Source organism: Nymphaea colorata, chromosome 2 (assembly GCF_008831285.2).
Source record: "Nymphaea colorata isolate Beijing-Zhang1983 chromosome 2, ASM883128v2, whole genome shotgun sequence".
NCBI lineage: Eukaryota > Viridiplantae > Streptophyta > Magnoliopsida > Nymphaeales > Nymphaeaceae > Nymphaea > Nymphaea colorata.
In genome coordinates, this window is record NC_045139.1 from 1827163 (window position 1) to 1852938 (window position 25776).

At 39.4% G+C, this 25776-nt stretch overlaps 1 protein-coding gene and 1 pseudogene across 1 annotated transcript; both read right to left on the reverse strand.

Moving 5' to 3' along the window:
* Positions 1 to 7178: 7178 nt before the first annotated feature.
* Positions 7179 to 12867, reverse strand: LOC116249144 (disease resistance protein RPV1-like). The gene is made up of 5 exons (XM_050076425.1): positions 12401 to 12867; positions 10524 to 11640; positions 9538 to 9906; positions 8835 to 9416; positions 7179 to 8411 (listed from the first exon to the last, which is right to left on the reverse strand). Exons 1-5 carry the CDS (start codon positions 12865 to 12867, stop codon positions 7452 to 7454), a joined length of 3495 nt encoding a protein of 1164 aa, XP_049932382.1. The 3' UTR covers positions 7179 to 7451.
* Positions 12868 to 15676: 2809 nt separating this feature from the next.
* Positions 15677 to 20567, reverse strand: LOC116246935 (disease resistance protein RUN1-like; annotated as a pseudogene).
* Between the last annotated feature and the right edge of the window lie 5209 nt (positions 20568 to 25776).

Genomic DNA, 25776 nt, shown 5'->3' on the forward strand with positions numbered 1-25776 from the left:
AACCCGCCACCAAAGATGCGATTTGCGGCTGAGGTATAGGATGTCCCGACACTCAAGACCATCGGGATATCTAACGTTTTTCCGACGGTATTAGCATTGGAAACTAAGGACTCCATTGCCGACGGTTCCAACCATTGAGAAATTATTTGAAGATCTCATCATTGGGAAATGGGTTTATCTACCTGCGGCTAGGTAGGACCCTCAAGAATGATATATATATATATATATATATATATATATATATATATATATATAATATATATATATATATATATATATATATATATATATATATATATATATATATATATATATATATTATATATATATATATATATATATATATATATATATATATATAGAGAGAGAGAGAGAGAGAGAAAGAAAGAGAGTCCATGAAAAAAAAATTGTACTCCTCCATCATGAATAACACACATTTAGTCAATTACATAAAGCCATGTGTCACAGTCCCAAATAACGTTTTAGAGTTTTAAACGATGTGTTTTTTTTAAGTATAATACGACAAACTTTAAAAAATGAAAAAAACAGAAAAATACTATAAATTTGTAAAAAAATTTAAAAAATAAAATAAAAAAAATAAAATAAATGAAAAACTAATAACACAAATATCAAAAGATACTTAGATTTGCAATGAATAGAAATAAAAAATGAAAAAAATAGTTTGACATTAAAAAACTGAAAAAATGGAACCTCAACTGCATATAGTTAAGACCTTATTGACTCTTTGGATCATAAGTCAACAAGAACTCTCTAAATTTCTTAGCAATTAAGCGGCGAGCCTCAACTATGGTAGCTCACTATCGGAGGGTTCCTTGTACCCGATACAGGGCATACTCACCTTCATCATCATCTTCCTCTTACAATATCCATTCATATGCATCAATAACTTTACAGACCATCCATACAAGTCAAACAAATTCCTTCGCAAATATTCATGTGGAATTCTTGTGGCAAGTTGACAACAACATATCAAGACGCAGATAGGAACCCCATATGGCTCATCGTTCGTTTGATTGGTCGTTGAAGTATCATCTTTTGGTAGCGATCAAGGTGGGTGAGCAGGAGAAAGCGTGTCTTCAGCATTTGCTGCAGTTCTTTGGACGTCAACTCTGAACCTTCTTCGGGTTCTCATATGTTGATCTTCATCGGTGTCTAGTATAAAACATATCTAATGTTAAAAGTTTGATTAATGAGGCTAGCATTTTTCAGAGATTATCATCCTATATGCTACAGCTTTGAATGGATACCAAACTCAGGATATATATCAACCAACTATAAGAACAAAGTGTTGACATTATGGTAAGGTACCTAATAAAGGAATGGACTACTTAACTGATTGCTGGCAAATGCCTATTCTTTTAGGCACCTAAGTTGCTGTTTGAAGCTACCATTCTCTTGTTTCACTAGAGAAAGTCGCTTCTTCATTTCTTCGACCTTTTCTTCTGCAGTTTCTGTTCTTCTAAAATATTCAGTAGCTTCTTGTTCAATGGTAAATCGACTAAGAGTTGGATCAAATACATCAGTGGATTTTGGTCCTATTTCATGTGCATGCAGCTACACCAATACATGTATGGAAGCCATATTCTGAAAAAGTGGAAGGGATCACGATGCTTTGCGGGAAATCTCATGACAGCCAAAAACAGTTTGAGAGTGGCGATTTTCTTGCTTCTTTGCAAACTTAACCCGACCCCCCATTGATGTCGACATTTTCGGCACTATCGTCCATGCATTTAACGACCACCTTCACCGTCGACAGTGCTTGGCCTCTCACTCAAACGCCGAGCGGGCTCCAAGCAAGTGACGCCTTGTGCTGTGAGATATTTTCTCAACCACTTTACCGTCGGCATTGCAAGCAGGCCCTGGGTCATGGTTTGGGTGATTGCAGGAAACAAAAAATTATATTAAAAAAATCAAACTTGGCCCTCGAATCGTTTGGCCCACCCTTGAAAAAATCCTGACTCACACCGACCATCAGCGGAAATTCATTTTGGCATAGTGAGAAATGTAAGCTCATCTTTTAATTTATAAGGGTCCGTGGTAACAAATCCTAATCCTAAAATCTGATTGTCATGTTGTTGTTGTTGAAATGATGAACGCAAGCATGCAAAAGACCTCCGCAGTTTGAATTAGGCTTGATTCGTAGTACTCAAACTTTTTTCTGTTGTTTTCCTCCTACCGTCATGTTCAGCGTTGAGAATCTCAGGTATAATAAATGTAAGGAGTTGTCCCTTTTGCCCAAAAAACGATAGATCAAGTGTCATGTGAGCAATATTAATGTTAATATTAATATTAATATCATTTTATTTTATTTTGTTTTATTGACAAGACGTACGTACTCCAATCAGGGGCATTTTGTAATTCATATACGTACAAAAAAAATGTAGCATTTCCAATGCACAGCTCAAAATATTTGGATGCATGATTCCCAACTTGGGTTCCCTTGTTTTCATCGATTCCATGAAAAAAAAAAGTTTGGACTTCAACACTCGAAAATGAATATCCGATTGTCATGTTGTTGAAATGATGAACGTAACGCAAGCATGCCATTAAAAAACGAATAAGTTTATTGAGGTGTGAAGGGCACAAGTTATACCAAGAATTAATTAAGAAAAGGATGGCAATAATGCCGAAACTAGTGTTTGTTTCCTGTACGGCTCTGCATAAAATTTTCTCCACTAGAAAACATAAATCTTTTCTGCAAATTCATCCCTGTTCCATACTGCAGAATCTTCGCCGATAATCTCTTTCTGCCGATTAGTGCTTACCTTTTTGTTAACTCTTGCAAAGCGGGCGCCCACCGGCCATGTTCCCCTTTTTTAAAACCCCTTGGGAATCGTCAGGGTTGCATTACAATATTCGGGAAGAGCAACCTACAAGTTTTGAAAATTTGGCATCAACCAACGACTTCACGTTTTCATTTTTAATTTTTTTCTTTTAAATACGGTATAAAAGTTTTAATTCAAGAATTCTAAAATTTTAATCAATTTTTCATCGAACAAGTCATGTTTAACTTTGGATTTAAAACTTCTGACGGTCAAACACAAAGTAAAACTGAGAAGGAATTTTCATTCCAAATTGAAATTTTGACCAAGGCATCACACACCTTGTAATATCACCTTTTTTCTTTGAGGGTGAGTGATTCATCTCCATCACCTCAAAGACAAGTAACTACACCTCCCTTGTTTGTAATATCACCTTTTTTCTTTCGAGGGTGAGTGGTTCACCCCCAAGATTCACAACTCACAAGATAACGCTCTACAGCATTAGTAGAGGCGTAAGAAGGACCAATTCACTGAAAGAGCTTTTAACACAAAAAGGTGTTGATTCTACTGTCACAAAAAACGTGTATGGGTATTAAAAGGTAAAGAAAAAAATAGGTATAATACCGCAAAATTTTATATCTCGAAAATAAAACGGGAAAAGTTTAGCAATTTTTTTAAAAATTTTAAACATTTAATATATCTTAAAAATTATAAAAAAATAAAAATTAATAAAAAACAGGAACAAAACGGCAAAAAGGAAAAAAAAAGTATAATATGGGTATTATATGTGCTTTTTATTTTTTGACGTTTTTTAAAAAAACGCATTTTATTCCCTTTTTATACAGCAGATGTGTTTATATTTTGGCGTATAATACGCGTTTTTTTTTTAAGTCATAATGTCATGCGGTCACATTCCTTGCAACCCTACGTTCTATCTTACATTCATAAAACACTGACAAAACATCTTCATTTGGAGCCACAATGCATTAACGAGGGAATGAATCACGACAACCCAAGGTGTACATCGACATGCATATCAGGTTTCGACTCATACAGTCACACTTTCACTGCTTAGTCTTCTTTTCCTCTTTTACTTAAATAATAGTATATATGTACAGGTTGTAATGGCGTCCGAGCTTTTCCTTAGAAAGCACATCGTTGGTACAACTGCCAGAGTGCAGTAGGATGCTTGAGGAAGGGATATCTTACACATATATACCTCGTCGCACCCCGGTTCGGGTCGGCTCAATGAGGTTTGATTAGATTCCATAATTTTAAAATAATATTTTTATTATTAATAATATATATTTTTATTGTTAAAAATATATTTTATATCTTAAAAAATAATTTTTTATTATAATCATAGGATACAGTGAGTAGTTGACTAGAGACTCACCTAAGTAAGCTTGATATTGCTCTTTCATTGGGCCACGAATAAGGACACAGGCGAGTTAGCACCAAAACTCAAACAGCTCCGCCAATAATCGGCTGACTCGTTGGATCCGTGACTCGGATCGAATCTGAAACTGCCTGAATTGAGTTCTTACTGCTTTAGGGTGTAAAAAATTGTCTTGACTCTACGTTTTTAACCATCTTTTGCTTGTTTCTTTCTTTTGAAAAGCTTTTATCAAAGACGTGAAGAAATGCTAATCACGATGTAATATGAGAAGATTTTTGTTGAAGACAAATGGAAATTGGAAACTCATGTATCTTTTATCCTAAAAGATGAAGCTCTTTTAAATGCTGGCCATCCAGGTGGTTTTTTGAAGATTCGATTCTAGCATTCCGCAATGCAAGTTTGGCAGCAGATGATACCGCACATTCATACTCCATCTTGCATCCCATAAAAAAAATTGAGGTATTTTCGAAATTTTTTATGTGCATGTTGTGTGGGCACGCAGTTGCCCACGGTGAAAGCACAAGTTTGCACCAAAAAAAAAAAAAAAAAGACACTATAGTAGATAAAGACTCACACAATTAGATGGTGCCTTAACGTTCAAGAAAAATTGGTTTGCTCATAATCTCATTACAAATGTTCCATAAACTTTTTATGTAAACTTTTTATAAAAATACAACTCTCTCTCTCTCTCTCTCTCTGTGTGTGTGTTACCTTGGAGAACAGTGACAATTTTAACGGTGAATAGTGGCTGGTTTTTTCATGTGCATGGCAAGGGGTTCATGACGAAAGGTACTTCACGTAGCAATCTTTGATTTTATATGAATGACAACTTTTAAACATGAAATTTTGTGAAAATCAAGTTTTATTGAACATGATTTTTTAACAAAATTTTAAAATCTGGCTTGTATTTGGGTGAAAAATTGTACATATGATGCAACAATGCTTTTCCGTTCCGGTATATGGCATGTAATGACCACAAAAGAAAGTGGTTGATCCCAAAACACTAGGTCACCACGAAAATGAGACTTTTAAATTTTTATTAAAACCATTTAAACCAAATCTAAACATCCTAATGCACTTATAAAAACCAATTTAATATAAAACATGCTTTAATTTATGTTGTTTTTATGAAAACTGTTGATTTTTCTGCTTCCACAATTGTATCATTATACGAGCCGTTCTTTTTTTTTTTTGTTATTATCCAGACATTATTAAACTAAAAAACGATTAAATTAATATGTGTTTCTCGTCAACTTATTATTGAGATCGTATGTATAAGATTATATTTCACACGACTCGATTAAATATATATATATATATATATATATATATATATATATATATATATATGAAAATTCAATGGTGACACTACTTAGCCATTTAACTAAGGTCGTTCGAACAATACTAAGAGAAAAACAATGAAAAAAAGTGATTAACATTTTTGTTGTATAGTATTAGTTTATACATTTTTCTTTTTGTTTTACTTTCATCTAAGGATTTGTTTCAAATCTAATGGCTGGGTAACTATGGACGGTCAAAATCATCATTGACCTACATTTTTTTCCTTATTTTTATGTCAGCCTTCCATGTACTTGAAATAAACAGCCTTGATTAAACGGCCAGGTTATTCGCCACCATCAGCAGTTTACGAGAGACCAGAAAAGAGGCTTGACGGAATCTACCAGTACTAGAAAATGAGGGGAAAAAGAAAAAAAAAAAAAAAAAAAAGACAGGACAATGATATCGATCGCGGCACATATGTTCGAATCAAATGGTTTTTTCTCATATGCACATATCGCCCTGAACTAATGGTTTTTTCTTGATCTGACTCAAATGTTCGAATCTTGGGTTTCGGACCTTGGTGGGTCCGGTTACCGTCTCCTATCTATCAAACACAAAACGTCCCCGAAGCTTCCAACATTTTCGTCTACTTTTACGACTTTTCTTTTTTCGGACAGCTGCGTTCATTTTTTTTTAAAAGAGTGCAAACGGCGGTCTTCTTTTTCGTTCATGATTAGAAATGTCAGTATATGCGATTTAAATTGGATATTCAATCGAATTGATTTGAAAAATATCAGGCATAAAAAAAAAATATTTATTTAAGAAAATCAAATTGAATTCTAATTAATAAATGGCATCACATTCAAATTTAGATTTGAATATGCATAATGTTCCCTCTCGCTTCGGCCAATTGGGGAGAGGCCGAGTTGGGTATCCCTTTGAGAGCGAACGAAGATCCTGTCCGGTTACATAGAAATATTGTATCTTATGTGTTCATGATATGCTGGTCAGATCCGATTTTGGTTTTAAATAATGAGATTTGGATCCAAGTTTGAGTCGGGATCCAATTACATAAACATAGCTCCAAGTTTATCACATGTTGCTGGAGTACCCAGGTTATCCTCATATGGAACTCAGCCACGTGGCACATGTCTAACCGGGGACAGCCGGCACGCATGCTTTGTGTTTCATGGGAGAAGAGAGCCTTTTATTTCTCAGGTCGAGTAGTCGAACGCCTCACATTCATTGGAACAGTCATTTGGACTAAATGGATCTTCAAATATTGGAAAATAAATTCAGTGGTTTTTAGAGCTTCATAAATTTAAAAATGGATATTACTAGATGTTTTAAGATCAAATTAAGTCGTGATGATTATTAATCGAATTTATGAACACGTTCCGATTGATTGATGAGGTAAAAGAGGGGTTGCTCCAAACTATGGTACTTGGATCCAAACTTTAAATCAGAACCTTCGTTGAGGCCGAAACCTTCAACAAAAATTTCGTTCCGTGTGAAGAAGCAAGTTTCCTCTCTCCTGGCAAGCACTATTGTTGTTAGTGATATCTGCCACATTCCCCTGTCCAATATCATCCTTCAAAACTGCTTTAATTGTGAATGGCATCTGTATCTCACAAATCAAATTAAGTTGTGCAAGTAGAACGCAAAGAACAGATAACTAGATGTGATTTCCATAAAGCACTAAAATGATAGGGCATCCAAGTGAAAGCACATAGGCTGAATTATAGATTGGAGAAGAATTTCAAACAATCTCCCTGTCAGGAACGTCAAGTACATTTAAATTACCTTTAGATTCATCAAATTCCACGATCAGTTCCTTCTTCGAATTGCTTTGTTACTTTCTGCACGCACCTGTAAGCAAATCTCCCATGTGATGTAGTCGTTGATTAATTATGGTAGTATTTGCCACTTTTTCTTCACGCACCAAATCAGACTAATTAGTTGATATCATTTTGATCTACTTGCCATTCTCAATGCAGGAGAAGCAAGTCTTCGCTCAGTTCATCTGGCATGTGTTCCAGTCTCCTACATCCTCTTACAGACATCAATTCTAGCTTTCGTAACGAAGCTATTGAACTTGGTAGCTCCCCGATATTAGTGCCATCAAGGAGAAGCTCAGTCAGGTTTTCTAAATCTCCAATCGAAAATGGCAATCTCTTGAGACGCCGGCAAGAACCAAGATGTAATATCTTCAGCTTCGTCAGCCGTCCCACCGACTCTGGCAATTCTACCAATGATGTTTCTTGCAAGAGAAGCTCGGTGAGTGATTTAAGATCTCCGATGCGATCAGGTAAAACTTGGACTCTGTTACAATGTGATAGGTTTAGGTGCCGGAGTTTTGTCAGTGATCCTATAGTGCGAGGCAGTTCTGTGATTAATGGGCAGTTTGAGAGCGAAAGCTCTTCCAGAAGGCATAAGTCTGCAATCCATCCTGGTACTTTTGCTAGCAGTTGGCAGTCATCGAAATTCAGTACGCGAAGATTTTTTTGGAGAGAAATGGAGACCGGCAACTCCTGTATCCTTGATCTTGAAAGATCAAGCTTTTTTAAATGGCGTTCATCATCGATGCAACAGTGGGGTAGGTCCCACGTGGGAGGCGCGCACCATACCACGCCCGATGGTAGGCCTGGGCGCCCGGCTGAGACGCCACCGGGTACCAGGGGGACTATGTGACATGGCTGAGGGGGGCAAGGGGGAAGAAGGAGAGGCTGAGGGGAGGGAGGGGGAAGAAGGAGAGGCGGAGGAGGTGAAGGGGAGGGGGGGAAGGGGGAAGAAGGAGGGGCGGAGGAGGGTGGAGGGGGAAGATGGGGGACGGCCGATAGGTCACAGTCTTCCGCCTCTCCTTCTTCCTCCTTTCCCCGCTCCGCCTCTCCTAGGCCTGGGCGCCGGGCTGAGACGCCACCGGGTACGAGGGGGACTATGTGAAATGGCTGAGGGGGGCAAGGGGGAAGAAGGAGAGGCGGAGGGGAGGGAGGGGGAAGAAGGAGAGGCGGAGGAGGTGGAGGGGAGGGGGGGAAGGGGGAAGAAGGAGGGGCGGAGGAGGGTGGAGGGGGAAGATGGGGGACGGCCGATAGGTCACAGTCCTCCGCCTCTCCTTCTTCCTCCTTTCCCCGCTCCGCCTCTCCTTCCTCCTCCACATCCTCCGCCGGCTTCTCCCCACCCGGCCACATCCCATAGTTCGCCTGGAATGGGGTATCTGCAGTCCAATAGGATTGGCATCGGGCGGGGCCAGGACCCGGGATATCGGGCCGAGACGTTGGGGCCCCGGTTTCGGTCATGGCTGGCCAACCCGACCTGGGCCCATGCCCATCCTCCAATGCTAGCCCGTGAGATGCGCACCATCCATTGAGGACCTCTATAGGATACATGGAGCACCTTCTGAGGAACTTGAGCACTTGTTTCAAATTATGGGAGACAATACGCTTAAGCATTTTCACTGTACCTAATTTAAACGGAGTATGCTGTGATACAGGCGGAGCCATTCTACGGTCACTGTAGATGTCGGAAACGCTATGACCTGTTCGAAGCTCATCCATTGAAGCTGATGCTTTCGAGATGGTGCAATTGGAGAGGTCAAGTTCCTTGAGAGATGCCAGTTGATCGATGCAGTCCGGCAGTCTTTCCAAGCCAATGCAGTTCGCAAGGTACAGCTGTTCGAGTGAAGTCAATCGTGATATACAGTCAGGCAGCTCCTTCAACTTTCCACAGCTTCTCATGCTCAATACGATCAACATCTTGAGATTTGCTATGGATTCATGCACCTTAACCAAATTATCACAGCGATCCAGCACCAATTTCTCCAACTTAGGGAACGCAGATAGATCAGGAGTAACGGTTAACTCATTGCAGGCAGTCAGATCAAGAAATTTCAGCTTACCAAAGACTGTTCCATTTTCTTTTCTTTGTTTCATAAGGTTTGGTTGCTCGCCAAAATCCTGACATAAACGAGAGAGAGCGAGTGAGTGAGAAAGGGTTATCGTCATTTATCTTCTGCAACGCCAGCAGTGGCATATGAAACAAATCTAAATGGATTAATCTACTTAATAGGGAACTGACCTTGTTGCCCGAAGGCCATTCCGGCTTCTTTCGAAGTTGAATAATGTTGCTATATGACAGATCCAGAGCAGCAACTTCCTTCAAATCAAAATCAGGTGGGAGGAATTCCAGGGGGCACCCTTGCCATTGGAGCCACTTGATACGTTTAGGCATGCTTCTGTATCCACCCTTTAATTTCACATTGTTGATCATAAGCAATCTAAGTTTGTTCATCGAGGCAAAGCCGCCAGCTTCCACAGGTCTGATCTCCTCGTCACTATCATCGTCATTATCACTGTGGTCGTTATCGTTTGCTCCACGCGGTGCCATATTGTTTCCATCCTTCTGCATGGTAAGGCTGATTCCTTCTATTTTACTTTCACTTGTTCCCTTGTAACCCAACAAAAAATTTTCAGAATGCATAAAGTAGAGGGAGAGAGAGACAGGGGGGAGGATCTACTTCTACAGGAGCACACCACAGTTTCTAAGACCACTAATTTCTTGCTACCTAGAGAAGGAACTCGTTTAAAAACTTCTGAGTTAACAGTATTATTTAAAGTTTTTAATTGCTTGTTTGAGTAAGATCACAATCTTCAAATGTCTTTTAAAAGAGGGGAAACAGATTAAACGGAAAAAACTACGACACATTAACAAAAGGCCATATGAGATCTTCAGAGTTTTTATCGCGTTTTAATTTCCGCGTTCCTTTCCCCTTTTCATAGAAACAAATTACTTTCAAAATAGTTCGATTTATTTTAGGGTAGTAACCTACAATTAGATGATATTTTGGATTTTTTATGAATGTCTTAAGAAAATTAGTAAAAAACTCAGTCTTTTTTATATTATTAGCTTTTTATTTTTCTAACACTTTCTAGTTTTTGGATTCCTAATTTTTTTTCTGAAAAAGAAAAAAAAAGAACTCGATAATACTTGATCGTGAATAACCTCCCTTATAAAACCCAAAACTGTGTTTGTGACAATACAAACCAAGAAGGTACTAGTGTTACCTTTTGCTGCTCTAGCACATTTATTATATCTTCTTTGTCCCACAGCCTACTCTGTGTTTCTGGCCCTGTTCCAAGTTCTTTAACAATACGCATGCCCATTTCTCGCAGCATGTTATGCAGCTCCAATTTGCCATCAATGATTTCTATGAGAGATTTGTCGATGAGAGCGTCAATCGAAAGTCTGGAAGAGAAGCCGCAACCATCCCATATATAAATTGCAGTTTCTTCATCAATTCCACCGAAGAAGCACGCAACATCAAGGAAGATGGATCTCTCATCACTGCTATTCAAATCGTCGTAGCTTACCCTTAGCGTCCTATAAATCTCGTCATCGCGAAGTTCGCTGACTCCGCTCCAGCGCTTCATTATTTCATCCCAATGCTTTGTGTCTCTCTTCTTATACAGAGTCGATGCGACTGTTTTAATAGCCAATGGTAAACCATCGAGAACCTTAACAATTTTCAGGGATAGTGCCCTGTACCCGTCGATCGGAGAGTTTTTTCTAAAAGCATACCGACTGAAGAGTTCGAGAGATTCATCTTCATTTAATGTTTTTGGTCCGTAGTTCTCATGTGATTGTTCCCAGCCATCCAGACCATTAAGCAGTCCCTCATTCCTCGTAGTGATGATGACTCTACTGCCTGGATGGAACCATTCCTGTTTTCCAACTAGTGCTTCAACTTGTTCTACTTTATTAACATCATCAAGAACGATCAAGACTCTCTTATTCTTCAAAATTCTCTGAATCATGCAAGTTCCTTCACTGGTATTGGATATTGTGATGTGTTCTTTGAAAATATGAAGCATCAATTGACTCTGTAACTTGACGAGTCCATCTAGTTCGAGGTATTTTTTCCTGATATCACTTATAAAGCCATGGAATTCAAATAGTCTGTAAATTTTGTTGTAGATGGCCTTTGCAACTGTTGTCTTGCCGAGTCCTCCCATTCCATGGATTCCCACCATTCTTGCATCTTTAGAGTTGATGTCCAATATCTTGATGACATCATTTGCTCGTGACTTGATTCCAACGAGCTGTTCATCGGCATGTTGCGGTCGATTCTTTAATTCTTCTACAACTCTCCGAACAATCATTTCAATAAGCGGTGCCTCGTGTCTTCACAAATTGTGATGGAAGAAAACAAGAAGAAAGATGAGAGGTTTTGGTGCGCCAGATTGATTTCAACTAATTGATTAAGAACATAACTGTTTGCAGTTACATCCACCAGAAAATCTATTAGCGAATGCAGATCTAGTATGTTCTCTGCTAAGTCCATGTCCAAGTAATGATAACCCTTTGATATCAAATAAAAATTCTTCTTAATTACAACCAAACTTCTTACCTGAGCCCAAACCTGAATCTAATTATGTGGAACATCTGCCCACTGGTTTCAGATCCATTTGTGGACTCCACTGGTGAACATACGCACACGCACACGCACACGCACACGCACACGCACGCGGTTTCTACAAAGTTGATGGATTTGAAAAAACAAAAAGGACACTCCCCACGGGGGGGTGGGGGGAAAAAGCGTCAAAGGGCATGTAGATGATAGATCCCACCAGTGTTCAGTAGTGTTTCATGGGAGAAGAGGGCGCCCGATTTCTACGGTCAAGTAGTTGAACTCCTCTTACTCATTCGAATATCCATTTGGTTAAGATGGAATTCAGAGCAGTTGAAACTTGAGTTTATGGTTTTACGTTTTTCATAAATGTAAATATTAGTAGACCTTTTAAGAACATTTAAACAAATTTAAAAAATGTTTTGAAGCAAAGGTCGTTCCAAGGAAACCGATCATGGTAATCATGAACTCGTTATGAACTTTGAAATGGCTACAAACTTGAAGAGGAATAAGGGAGGGTTCATGCATACGCACCCATCTGCTACTTTCTCACTTTCGTAGCCAGAAAAGCCTGCTGCTATACTCAACGCCTTCCTCCATTTCTTCACCGTTTCCTCCTCCACCTTATCGTCTTCCTCATACTTCTGGAAAGCGGCTTCAAACGGTCCCGTCTGGTTTCGCACATGGGTGGGCTCAGTTCTGTAGAAAACAGGAAGTATCAACCTCCCGCGTTCTCCTTCAACAGCTACCTTTACGATTCTCTGGATCTCCAGAAGACACCATTTGGAGTCGGCATAGTTGCCGGAGAAAATGGGTATGAAGATCTCCGACCTCTCTATCACCCCAAACAGCTCGCTGATCTCCTTGCCCCTCTCCAACCCTTCGCTGTCCCGAAATACTGTGGCAACGCGCTTCAGTGAGTGGTAAAGATGGTCGGTGAATGTCTTGCGCGTGTCCATTCCCCGAAAGCTGAGGAAGACATCGTACTCGGAGGAAGACATCGAGTGGTAAAGACGTTTGGTTATGTGAATCACACTTACGCACAAAGAACCAGTTTCGGTCTCATTTTATAACGTAAAGGTACTCCAGATCTCCGTTGCTTAACCTTCCCTCCACTTAATACCTCAAATTTTAAAATGAAAAGGCCCAGGATATTCAAAACTTCAAATATTCCTAGATTCTCACCAAACCACAGCCTATGGCGCGTGGATTTCTAGAGTTACTCGCTGAATTTCGTTGACTTAATTGGGGAAGTCTTTCTTACTAGTTGCAACCAACTTCTTTTATATTGATAACATTGATAACAGAAGAATCAAAGATGAATATTATTCAAGAGAAAAAAAGGAAGCAAAAAAATAACTAAGTCAAATGCATTCTTTTTGTATATATGCAAAAGTAACACAGTTTTGGATATGTTTCGACGATCCTGAAAACTGAATTTGTCAAAACAGAGTTTCTAAACAAGGTCGTTAAACAACCCCCCTCGTTTTTTATGCCAAAACGACGTTTTGGGCACCAAGGTCTTACTGCTGTGGGACTACTGGAAAACGTTTGAGGAACCATAATGGTGGAAGCAGCTGTTCACCGAATGATTGAGAGGCCCATGACGGAATATTAATGAGGACTAGCCTTAAAGGCGTGCAAGATTGAGGCGACAATCGAGATCTCTCCTGCGTAATCCTGCAGGGGAATCACATAGGGAGTCTGAATCACTAGCAACTCTGTTACATGGGTGCGAGTACGATGTGAATATGGGTATAAACACGTTAATTTTGGATACACGGATACACTCTTACAATCACGTAAGAAAGTTTGTTTTATCAGAAAACTGCTGAGTATTTGAAATAATTGTTCATGAAAATAATTGGATGCATCACAAAAAAAATGATAAAATAAAAAAAACATTAAATTAATAATTTATTTTTAGCGTGTCCCACCCGTGTCCCCGTATCCAAATATGCCTAACGTGTGCTAAACCACGTATCCGTGTGACATATCCGTGTGAGTGATATAGCTAGCAACCATGTTAAACTTCTCTGTTGCTCCCCTCCTAATATCTCATCTTTCTTACTAGTTGACTGTTCTCCAACCAACTTCTTTTTATATTGATTGCAGAAGAACCAAAAATGAATATTATTCAAGAAGAAAAAAGGATTAAAAAAAAACTAAGTCAGATCCATTCTTTTTGAATATATGCAAAGGTATATAACACTGAAAGTGTGTTAGGAACACACCCACAGTTTGGGGGATGTTTGGACGACCTTGGAAACTGAATTTATCAAAATCGAGTTTCTACGCTCCCCAACGTGCCAACGTCTACTGCTGTGGGACAACTGGAAGACGTTGGAGGAACAATAACGATGGAAGCAGCAGTTCACCGAATGATTGAGAGGCCCACGAAGGAATATTAATTGGTAATCATGCTAGCCTTAAAGATGTGCATGGAGAATGGCAACAATCGAGATCTCCGTGAAGTAATCCGTGAATACCCTTCGAAACTCGTTTTCTTTCGGAGATCAATCCTTAAGCAGAGAACCGGGATGGAGATCAATCCGAAGAAGAACAAGAGACGAAGACAACGAAAGGAAAGGAAAAATGATCAGAACTCAAGGAAGCGGAGGACTTGGCGGGAAGTAACGCGGAACTCGACGGATGCCGGCGTTCGAGGGCCGGGAACTATTTGTCCAGTTAAACGGGTCGGGTCAGTACATAAGTTCGGGTAATGGTGGTTCAAACTTTTTTTCTTGATCTGACTCAAATGTTCGAATCTTGGGTTTCGGATCTTTGTGGGTCCTTTTACCGTCTCCTATCTATCAAACACAAAACGTCCTCGAAGCTTCCAACATTTTCGTCTACTTCTACGACTTTCCTTTTTCCGGACAGCTGCGTTCATTTTTTCTAAAAAGTGCAAACGGCGGTCTTCTTCTTACTTCATGATTAGAAATGTCAGTATATGCGATTTAAATTGGATATAAAATCGAATTGATTTGAAAAAATCAGGTATAAAAAAAAAAATTAATACCTAATTAAGAAATCAAATTGAATTCAAATTAATAAATGGCATCACATTCAAATTTAGATTTGAATATGCATAATGTTCTCTCTCGTTTCGGCCAATTGGGGAGGGACCGAGTCGGGTAACCCTTTGAGAAACAATGAAGATCCTGTCCGGTTACATATAAATATTATATATTATGTGTTCATGGTATGCTGGTCAAATCCGATTTTGGTTTTAAATAATGAAATTTGGATCCAGGTTTGAGTCGGGATCCAATTACGTAAACATAGCTCCAATTTTATCAGATGTTGCTGGAGTACCCAGGTATCCTCATATGGAACTCAGCCACGTGGCACATGTTCAACCGGATACAGCCGGCACGCATGCTTTGTGCTTCGTGGGAGAAAAGGCATTTTATTTCTCAGGTCGAGAACTGGAACTCCTCACATTCATTGGAATAGTCATTTGCACTAAATGGATCTTCAAATATTGGAAAATAAATTCAGTGGTTTTTAGAGTTTCGTAAATTTAAAAATTGATATTACCAGATGTTTTAAGATCAAATTAAGTCGTGATGATTATTTTCTAAAGTATGTTTTCCGTGTTTGTGTTCGATTTTGGCGATACCAATCATTAGCAGTTAATTAAAAAATGACATATATACTGTCAATTTTGATTAACAAGACTATAAAGCACTATTGTCGTAAGGATGTCTGCCACCTTCCCCCTGTCCTATATCATCCTTCAAAACTGCTTTAATTCTGAATGTCATCTGTATCTCACAAAACAAACCAAGTTGTGCAAGTAGAACGCAAAAAACAGATAACTAGATGTGATTTCCATAAAGCCCTGAAATGATAGGACATCCAAGTGAAAGCACATAGGCTGAATTATAGATTGGACAAGAATTTCAAACAATATCCCTGTCAGGAACGAATCAAGTACATTTTAGTTACGTTTAGATTCACCAAATTCCAAGATCAGTTCCTGCTTAGAATTGCCTTGTTGCTTTCCGCACGCACGTGTAAGCAAATCTCCCATCTGATGTAGTCGTTGATTAATTATGGTAGTACTTCCCACTTTTTCTTCACGCATCAAATCAGACTAATTAGTTGATATCATTTTGATCTACTTGCCATTCTCAATGCAGGAGAAGCAAGTCTTCGCTCAGTTCATCTGGCATGTGTTCTAGTCTCCTACATCCTCTTACAGACAACAATTCTAGCTTTCGTAACGAAGCTATTGAACTTGGCAGCTCCCTGATATTAGTGTCATCAAGAAGGAGCTCATTCAGGTTTTCTAAATTTCCAATCGAAAATGGCAATCTCTCGAGACACCGGCAAGAACCAAGATGTAATATCTCCAGCTTAGTCAGCCGTCCCACGGACTCAGGCAGTTCTACCAATGATGTTTCTTGCAAGAGAAGCTCTGTGAGTGATTCAAGATCTCCGATGCAGTCAGGTAAAGCTTGGACTCCGTTACAACGTGACAGGTTCAGGTGCCGGAGTTTTGTCAGCGATCCTATAGTGTCAGGCAGTTCTGTGATTAATGGGCAGTTTGAGAGCGAAAGCTCTTCCAGAAGGCGTAAGTATGCAATCCAATATGGTACTTTTGCTAGCAGTTGGCAGTCATCCAAATTCAGTATGCGAAGATTTTTTTGGAAACAAATGGAGACCGGCAACTCCTGCATCCTTGATCCGGAAAGATCAAGCTTTTTTAAATGGGGTTCAACCACCCTGTACGATGGGTCAATGTCCGCCTCACATGTGTCAGAGTCCTCGTCGTTCGTGTCAATGTCTGCTTTCAAGCTGGAGCAATTGGAGAGGTCAAGTTCCTTGACTTTATAGATGCAGTCCGGCACTCTTTCCAAGCCAAAGCAGTTCGCAAGGTTTAGTTGTTTGAGTGAAGTCAAGCATGATACACAGTCAGGCAGCTCCTTCAACTTTCCACAGCTTCTCATGCTCAATACGACCAACATCTTGAGATTTGCTATGGATTCATGCACCTTAACCAAATTATCACAGCGATCCAGTACCAATTTCTCTAATTTAGGGAACGCAGATAGATGAGGAGTAACGGTTAACTCATTGCAGGCAGTCAGATCAAGGAATTTCAGCTTACCAAAGACTGTTCCATTTTCTATTCTTCTTTCAAAATCCTGACATAAACAAGAAAGAGCGAGTGAGAAAGGGTTATCGTCTTTTATCTTCTGTAACGCCAGCAGTGGCATATGAAACAAATCTAAATGGATTAATCTACTTAATAGGGAACTGACCTTGTTGCCCGAAGACCATTCCGGCTTCTTTAGAAGTTGAATAATGTTGCTATATGACAGATCCAGAGCAGCAACTTTCTTCAAATCAAAATCAGGTGGGAGGAATTTCAGGGGGCATCCTTGCCATTGGAGCCACTTGATACGTTTAGGCATGCTTGTGTATCCACCGTCTAATTTCACATTGTTGATCATAAGCAATCTAAGTTTGTTCATCGAGGCAAAGCCGCCAGCTTCCACAGGTCTGATCTCCTCGTCACTATCATCGTCATTATCACTGTGGTCGTTATCGTTTGCTCCACGCGGTGCCATATTGTTTCCATCCTTTTGCATGGTAAGGCTGATTCCTTCTATTTTACTTTCACTTGTTCCCTTGTAACCCAACAAAAAATTTTCAGAATGCATAAAGTAGAGGGAGAGAGAGACAGGGGGGAGGATCTAACACCACAGTTTCTAAGACCACTAATTTCTTGCTACCTAGGGAAGGAACTCGTTTAAAAACTTCTGAGTTCATAGTATTATTTAAAGTTTTTAATTGCTTGTTTGAGTAAGATCACAATCTTCAAATGTCTTTTAAAAGAGGGGAAACAGATTAAAAGGAAAAAACTACGACACATTAACAAAAGGCCATATGAGATCTTCAGAGTTTTTATCGCGTTTTAATTTCCGTGTTCCTTTCCCCTTTTCATAGAAACAAATTACTTTCAAAATAGTTCGATTTATTTTTGGGTAGTAACCTACAATTAGATGATAGTTTGGGTTTTTTATATTATTAGCTTTTTATTTTTCTAACACTTTATAGTTTTTGGATTCCTAATTTTTTTTCTGAAAAAAGAAAAAAAAAGAACTCAATAATACTTGATCGTGAATAACCTCCCTTATAAAACCCAAAACTGTGTTTGTGACAATACAAACCAAGAAGGTGCTAGTGTTACCTTTTGCTGCTCTAGAACATTTATTATATCTTCTTTGTCCCATAGCCTACTCTGTGTTTCTGGCCCTGTTCCAAGTTCTTTAACAATACGCATGCCCATTTCTCGCAGCATGTTATGCTGCTCCAATTTGCCATCAATGATTTCTATGAGAGATTTGTCGATGAGAGAGTCAATCGAAAGTCTGGAAGAGAAGCCGCAAGCATCCCATATATAAATTGCAGTTTCTTCATCAATTCCACCGAAGAAGCACGCAACATCAAGGAAGATGGATCTCTCATCACTGCTATTCAAATCGTCGTAGCTTACCCTTAGCGTCCTGTAAATCTCGTCATCGCGAAGTCCGCTCCAGCGCTTCATTATTTCATCCCAATACTTTGTGTCTCTCTTCTGATACAGAGTCGATGCGACTGTTTTAATAGCCAATGGTAGACCATCGAGAACCCTAACAATTTTCAGGGATAGTGCCCTGTACCCGTCGATCGGAGAGTTTTTTCTAAAAGCATACCGACTGAAGAGTTCGAGAGATTCATCTTCATTTAATGTTTTTGGCCCGTAGTTCTCATGTGATTGTTCCCAGCCATCCAGAGAATTAAGCAGTCCCTCATTCCTCGTAGTGATGATGACTCTACTGCCTGGATGGAACCACTCCTGTTTTCCAACTAGTGCTTCAACTTGCTCTACTTTATCAACATCATCAAGAACGATCAAGACTCTCTTATTCTTCAAAATTCTCTGAATCATGCAGGTTCCTTCACTGGTATTGGATATTGTGATGGGTAATTTGGAAATATGAAGCATCAATTGACTCTGTAACTTGACGAGTCCATCAAGTACGAGGCAGTTTTTCCTGATATCACTTATGAAGCCATGGAATTCAAATACTGTAAATTTTGTTGTAGATGGCCTTTGCAACTGTTGTCTTGCCGAGTCCTCCCATTCCATGGATTCCCAGCATTCTTGCATCTTTAGAGTTGATGTCCAATATCTTGATGACATCATTTGCTCGTGACTTGATTCCAACGAGCTGTTCATCGGCATCTTGCGGTCGATTCTTTAACTCTTCTACAACTCTCCCAACAATCATTTCAATAAGCGATGCCTCGTGTCTTCACAAATTGTGATGGAAAAAAACAAGAAGAAAGATGAGAGGTTTTGGTGCGCCAGATTGATTTCAATTAATTGATTAAGAACATAACTGCTTGCAGTTACATCCATCGGGAAATCTATTAGCGAATGCAGATCTAGTATGTTCGCAGCTAAATCCATGTCCAAGTAATGATAACCGTTTGATATCAAATAAAAATACTTCTTAATTACAACCAAACGTCTTAGCTGAGCCCAAACCTGAATCTCATTATGTGGAACATCTGCCCACTGGTTTCAGATCCATTTGTGGACTCCACTGGTGAACATACGCACACGCACGCTGTTTCTACAAAGTTGATAGATTTGAAAAAACAAAAAGGACAACTTCCCAGAAGGGCAGACAAAGGGTGGGGGGAAAGCGTCAAAGGGCATGTAGATGATAGATCCCACCAGTGTTCAGTAGTGTTTCATGGGAGAAGAGGGCGCCGGATTTCTCCGGTCAAGTAGTTGAACTCCTCTTACTCATTCGGATATCCATTTGGTTAAGATGGATTTCAGAGCAGTTGAAATTAAGTTTATGGTTTTAACTGCTTCATAAAGTAAATGTTAGTAGACCTTTTAAAAACATTTTAAAAAAAATTAAAAAATGTTATGATGCAAAGGTCGATCCAAGGAAACCGATCGTGGTAATCATGAACCGATATGAACTTTGAAATGGCTACAAACTTGAAGAGGAATAAGGGAGGGTTCATGCATACGCACCCATCTGCTATTTTCTCACTTTCGTAGCCAGAAAAGCCTGCTGCCTTACTCAATGCCTCCCTCCATTTCTTCACTGTTTCCTCCTCAACCTTATCGTCTTCCTCATGCTTCCGGAAAGCAGCTTCAAACGGTCCCGTCTGGTTTCGCACATGGGTGGGCTCAGTTCTGTAGAAAACAGGAAGTATCAACCTCCTACGTTCTCCTTCAACAGCTACCTTTACGATTCTGTCGATCTCCTGGAGACACCACTTGGAGTCGGCATAGTTGCCGGAGAAAATGGGTATGAAGATTTCCGACCTCTCGATCACACCATACAGATCGCTGATCTCCTTGCCCCTCTCCAACCCCTCGCTGTCCCGAAATACTGTGGCAACGCGCTTCAGCGAGTGGTAAAGATGGTCGGTGAATGTCTTGCGCGTGTCCATTCCCCGGAAACTGAGGAAGACATCGTACTCGGAGGAAGACATCGAGTGGTAAACACAGGAAGCAAGAAAGTGGAGCTACGGGAATCGACCCTCCTGTACAAGTAGAGTTTACCACCTTATAAATAAATTGTTCAATGCCATTGGATTTTGGCGTTTGTCTTCACCTAATGCATGGTAGCTGTCCGGCCTAATGCATGGTAGAGATGATCGGCAAATGTCCAGCGCACTTCTGGACCACGGAAGCTCAGTAAGCCGTCATATTTGAATGGAGACCCTGATGGCGCCAATGAAGTGGCGGCCTCTTCAAAACAAAAGGACGAGATTCTAAGCAAAATATAGAGTAAGATGAAAAACAGTAAACAATTATGTGTAGGTAATATCAACAGGGTGAATAGCAAATGTACGGCAAAAAGCAAAACACAAAACCAATCACAAAGACACTCAAATTACGTGGTTCGTTGGATAGACTGTTTGTCTTCGTATATCCATGGGGAGAAACTAGCATCAAAAAATACAGTGAGATTCAAGAAACCAGAACATACTAAATCCCCTTACAAAACAACAATGTCTCTGCCTGACCTTCAACCCCAAAACTCTCTTGCTGTTTTTTGTATGTTCCTCACATAACCTCAAAACTCAAAAACATACCTCTTTTTCTAAAAACGACACACAGAATAACTGCCCACAAGAGATTTCAGCAAGTGAGAGAGTTGGTTGTGGAGTCTCCATGTTGACGACGACATCTTGAGACGCTCCACCAAAATGGTAGGCCACTCGTTCAGTTTCTCCACCAAAATAACATACCACAAAAGAATGGCGTGAGGCAAAAAAGGGAAAAGATGTCGAGCCCTTTCATTAAGCAAAATAAGGGTTTTAAGAAGAAAGACATAAATGCCCACTGTTGACTTACAAATGGCCAAGTCAAAAACTAATAACAGCGGCCATCACCTGCTATTGGCGCAGCTTTGCTACTCTTATCTCGCCCTGATCAGGTCGCCTAGAAAGGAGAGGTCCTGCACGTCCCAAGCTAATGAATCGAAAGGTGGATCCATTAGACCAAGTCTTCTAGGTTTTTAAGTTCCTTTTATTAATTTAAAAAATCCATCCCGTTGTCTAGATACCACTAATATCTGGAATTACTTAACAATTAACTCCTACTAAAATGTTACATTTTATATTTACAGGACAAAAATCAAACATAGTATATCATTAAATAAAAGTGAAAAAAAGAGCAGAATGGACCAAGTCAAAACTAAGCTCATTTCCCCAATAAGCGGCTAATTGGGTGAGTCGGCTGATTCAGCATTTCGTTCAACAAAAACAGCTGTAAATTGACGGAAATATTAAAATATTTATTCCACAAATAAATGAAAAAAATAAAAATAATTAGCTAAAGCTCTTAAAATAATAAACAAATCGCACCGTTGAACCGGCTAATATTTTCAAAGGGCCGGAATGCCATTAATCTTTTTCAAATCGGCCAATCTATAAAAATATCTGCTAGACCTTCCAAGGTGCCTGCTTGTGGCTTCCAATTAAATTTTGAGAGAGACACTAATGTCCACTTGGAGTCGAGTAAAGAAAAGCGGTCTTTCTTGTGGGGGAACTTCAATTCTATAACTAGCCAATAATACACGTAAGGTTTCAATATTAATAGAAATAATAATACCCAAGTATTTTCCTTGTTTTAAAAAGTCCCAACCTAAGTTTGTGTTCCATCATATGTGGTACAAATATATTTCCCAAACACATTAATAAACAGAACCTTTTTGGGACATAACCTTTTAATTAATTTGGAATATACCCACTTCATGGATATTTTTCTTAATAGATTTGAATGTTCTCTAAGTAATCTAACATACGGCAGGAATTGTTTTTTCCATGAGAAAGTTGTGCCTAATTGGTTTTACGACAGAAATTGTTTTTATTGGCTAATATTTTACAAAAGATAAATATAAATTGATCCGAGTTTAGCTAGACCAGCTCGAGTTGATCTCAACTCGACTCCAAAAACTCAAGCTCATGTCGAGTTAAAACTCAATTTGAGTTTCATATAGGAGGCTTGAGCTCGACTCAATGACATAGTGTTGAGCTCAAACTTGACTCAATTAACTTGTTTAACTTAACCCGTCTTGTTTTTTTAACTTGTTTAACTGGTTTCTATTAATTAATTCAACTATAAATGACCATCTTGCATAAAATCCAAAGAAAGAATATTGTACAACTGTTGGCATCCAAACACCCCCTAAAGAAAACCTAAGAAACAAAAAATCTCTCATTCATAACATACTTATATAGTTGACCCGAGCTTAGACAAGTTTAAATGAGTTGAGTTCAACAAGAACTTGTTCAACATTTCAAGCATAAATTATAAAGAGTTTTTTTTGGTAAGTTTGAGTGGAACCCAAGTTGGCTTCACCCGGTTGTGCAGCCCTACTTGAGCTTGAGTTGGGGCTGGAAGATATAATTTATTTATTGGAGGCCCTTGTTCCCTCTTTTTGTAGTTGGCCTTTATTAGCACCATTAAAGAAGACCGCTAGCTAGTCGACGCTTGTTGGCATCATTGAAGAAAACAGCTATTGTTGACCGCTAGCTAATGGACGCTATTGCCACGGAAAATACTGTGCACTAGGTAAAAAGAGAAAAAAATGTACGACTTTTCCTGGTGTTATCAAACACTGGCGCGGTAAATAATGAATTTGAGGGTAAATTTCCCCCCAAAAAAAGTCGGACCGCAGAAAGAGGAAGCCCGTTAGGGCTTCTTCTCGCCGACCACTTCGCGAGCTTTTCCTCCCCTGCTTTATCCTCTCTTCCTCATCCTCGCTTCCTCTTCCTCATCCTCGCTTTCTCTTCCTCTCTCCCCGAGCTTTTCTTCTCTTCTCACCATGATTTTCTATTTATCCTTCTCCCCCATGACAACCCCCCTTTTCCCGCCGATCGCCTCTTCCTCTGCGATAACCCCCAGTTGCTGAGCTCCATCTCTGCGCTCTCCAACTACGGCTTCTCATGGACCAAGCTCGGCTTGCTCTACAGTCACGACGCTTTGATCTTCGACATTGATGGATCGCTCCTCTGCCGCCGACTGGACGCCATTATCGAGTTGGGGTTCAGCAGGACGCAGTTGGTCGGCATCTGTCTGGCGTTTCCCTTTGTTTTGGGCCGCCAGGAGGAGGAATCAATGGGCGAAGACGACAAATTGTTTGATGATCTCAAGTGGGTCTTGCTCAAGAGTCATCTCGCGCCTTCGCGTTGCTTGGATTCGTGCTAAGTTAATTGCAGGAAGGTTGGGATCTTTTACGATCATGACAACACTTTGGTATGGGAATCGAGCACTCTGAATTAGTGAAAATGATGCTTTTGTCGCCTAAAATCCTTAACCAAAGCGTTACCATGATCGAAGAAAAGATCGATTTCTTTCAAAATGGATTGAATTGTCATGCGTTGTAACGGTCAATAATTTTTTGCATGAAAAAATTTTCCTCTTTACCAAACTAAGGATTTTTTACCCTGAAAAAAAATTCCAGGCCATCAAACATGGCCTGAAACGGGAAAAAGAAAAATTTACCTTCATGTCAGTTTACCGTGAATTTTTTTTCCTGAAAAAATTCCCCTTCAAAAAAATCCAAGCCATCAAACGTGGCCCGAAGAAAACAGCTATTGTTGACCGCTAGCTAGTCGACGCTAAGCATCATTGAAGAAAACAGCGATTGTTGGCATCATTGAAGAAAACAGCTAGATTGTAGCAGTTGGCACTTTTTGGCACCATTAAATTGAGATCATTGGCATAATTAAATAAGACAGCTAGGTTGACAGTTGGCCATTATTGGGATCAATAAAGAAAGCAATTGGACATAGGGTTGAAGCCAAAGGGGCCAGCAGAGACTTGTCCCCTTGTTAGGTGCGGGTGCGGATACGGGGAGGGACACGACAATTTTCACAATTCTTAGATACACAATACGACAAATATATAGTATTGGCAAATATAATATTCTCCTCACTGAAAACTTAATCTCAATCTTCTGTATCAGAACCATGCCAATCTAACATGATACCTCAAAGCAAATGGTTTAAGGACTCGTTTTTTCCTTAGAAATGAAGGATTCTCTTTCTTCCCGCTTTGAACCGATGGACTATGTTGAAGCCCATCCTGCGCTGTCATGGACGAGTTGTATATTGAGAGGGAGGGAGAGATGGCCACTGTAGTCCTGTATCAAAAATATCTAAGAAAATTAAATAGCATATAATTCTGCTGCTGTAAATATCAAAGAAAATTAAATAGCGTATACCTCTCGCTTTGGTAGTGTTGGGTGAAAGGGAGAAGAACTCGATCTAACTTGAAATCGAGTCTTTTGTCGGCCACGTATCTGTGTCACTCAGTGGAAAATTATATACTATCAAAGGCTTTGCAGAATATTTAATGGTCATTGCACATTCAAGAGAATAATCAAAATTTTGTAACTGCCTTTTTTTTCTCCGGGTGTTGCTGATGGAAACAGAGTACAACTAAGCCACGACTGAGAAGCACCTGCATCAAAATAGTAGAGAAAAAGGAAGAATCAAGAGATAAATTGATTTTGGGGGTTTGTTTATAAGAGGCACAGGTTGATTGATTTTGATTAGATATGAAAAAAATTAAAACCAAAATATTAATATTGTGATTTATTTTCTGTTTTAATTTCGTCACTGCAGAATCTCCTTCTCCTTTTCCTTTTCCCATCAGTTGCTTTCCTTACATGGTTGAAGAGATTGATCTAAAGGAATGTGCGTACAGCATCTAGAAGAATATGCACTAGTATCCTTTACATCTCATGAACATTTTAGTTGTTTTCAATAAATTATGATTGTGGATATATATGACTTATATGCATGGTTGAATTGGTAAAAATCAATCTTCACCCGATATAAAAGCCGCATTTTTTCAGCTAACCAACCTCGACCTTTCTTCGACTTCATGACTCTTGATTGTTTAAATGCTCTCAAGTCATGTTTTCCGTGTTCCTGTTGGATTTGGGCGATACCAAGCTTTAACACTTAATTAAAAATGATATCTATACTGTCAAATTTGATTAACATAACTATAAAGCACTGTTGTCATAAGTGAGGTCCGCCACCTTCCCCCTGTCCAATATCATCCTTCAAAACTGCTTTAATTCTGAATGGCATCTGTATCTCACAAAACAAACAAAGTTGTGCAAGTAGAACGCAATAAAACAGATAACTAGATGTGATTTCCATACCAGCACTAAAATGACAGGACATCCAAGTGAAAGCACATAGGCTGAATTTTATAGATTGGACAAGAATTTCAAACAATCTCCCTGTCGGGAACGTCAAGTACATTTATCTTTAGATTCACCAAATTCCAAGATCAAGCTTTTTTTAAATGGTGTTCATCATCGACCACCCTGCCCGATGGGTCAGAGTCCCCCCCG

Coding starts and splice junctions, on each gene's coding strand:
- LOC116249144 (XM_050076425.1), bottom strand. CDS start 12,867: ATGTCTTCCTCCGAGTACGATGTCTTCCTCAGCTTTCGGGGAATGGAC. Junction 11,641..12,400: donor AGTGAGAAAGTAGCAGATGG/GTGCGTATGCAT, acceptor CAATTTGTGAAG/ACACGAGGCACCGCTTATTG. Junction 8,412..8,834: donor GCTCCATGTATCCTATAGAG/GTCCTCAATGGA, acceptor TGCCCCCCTCAG/CCATTTCACATAGTCCCCCT.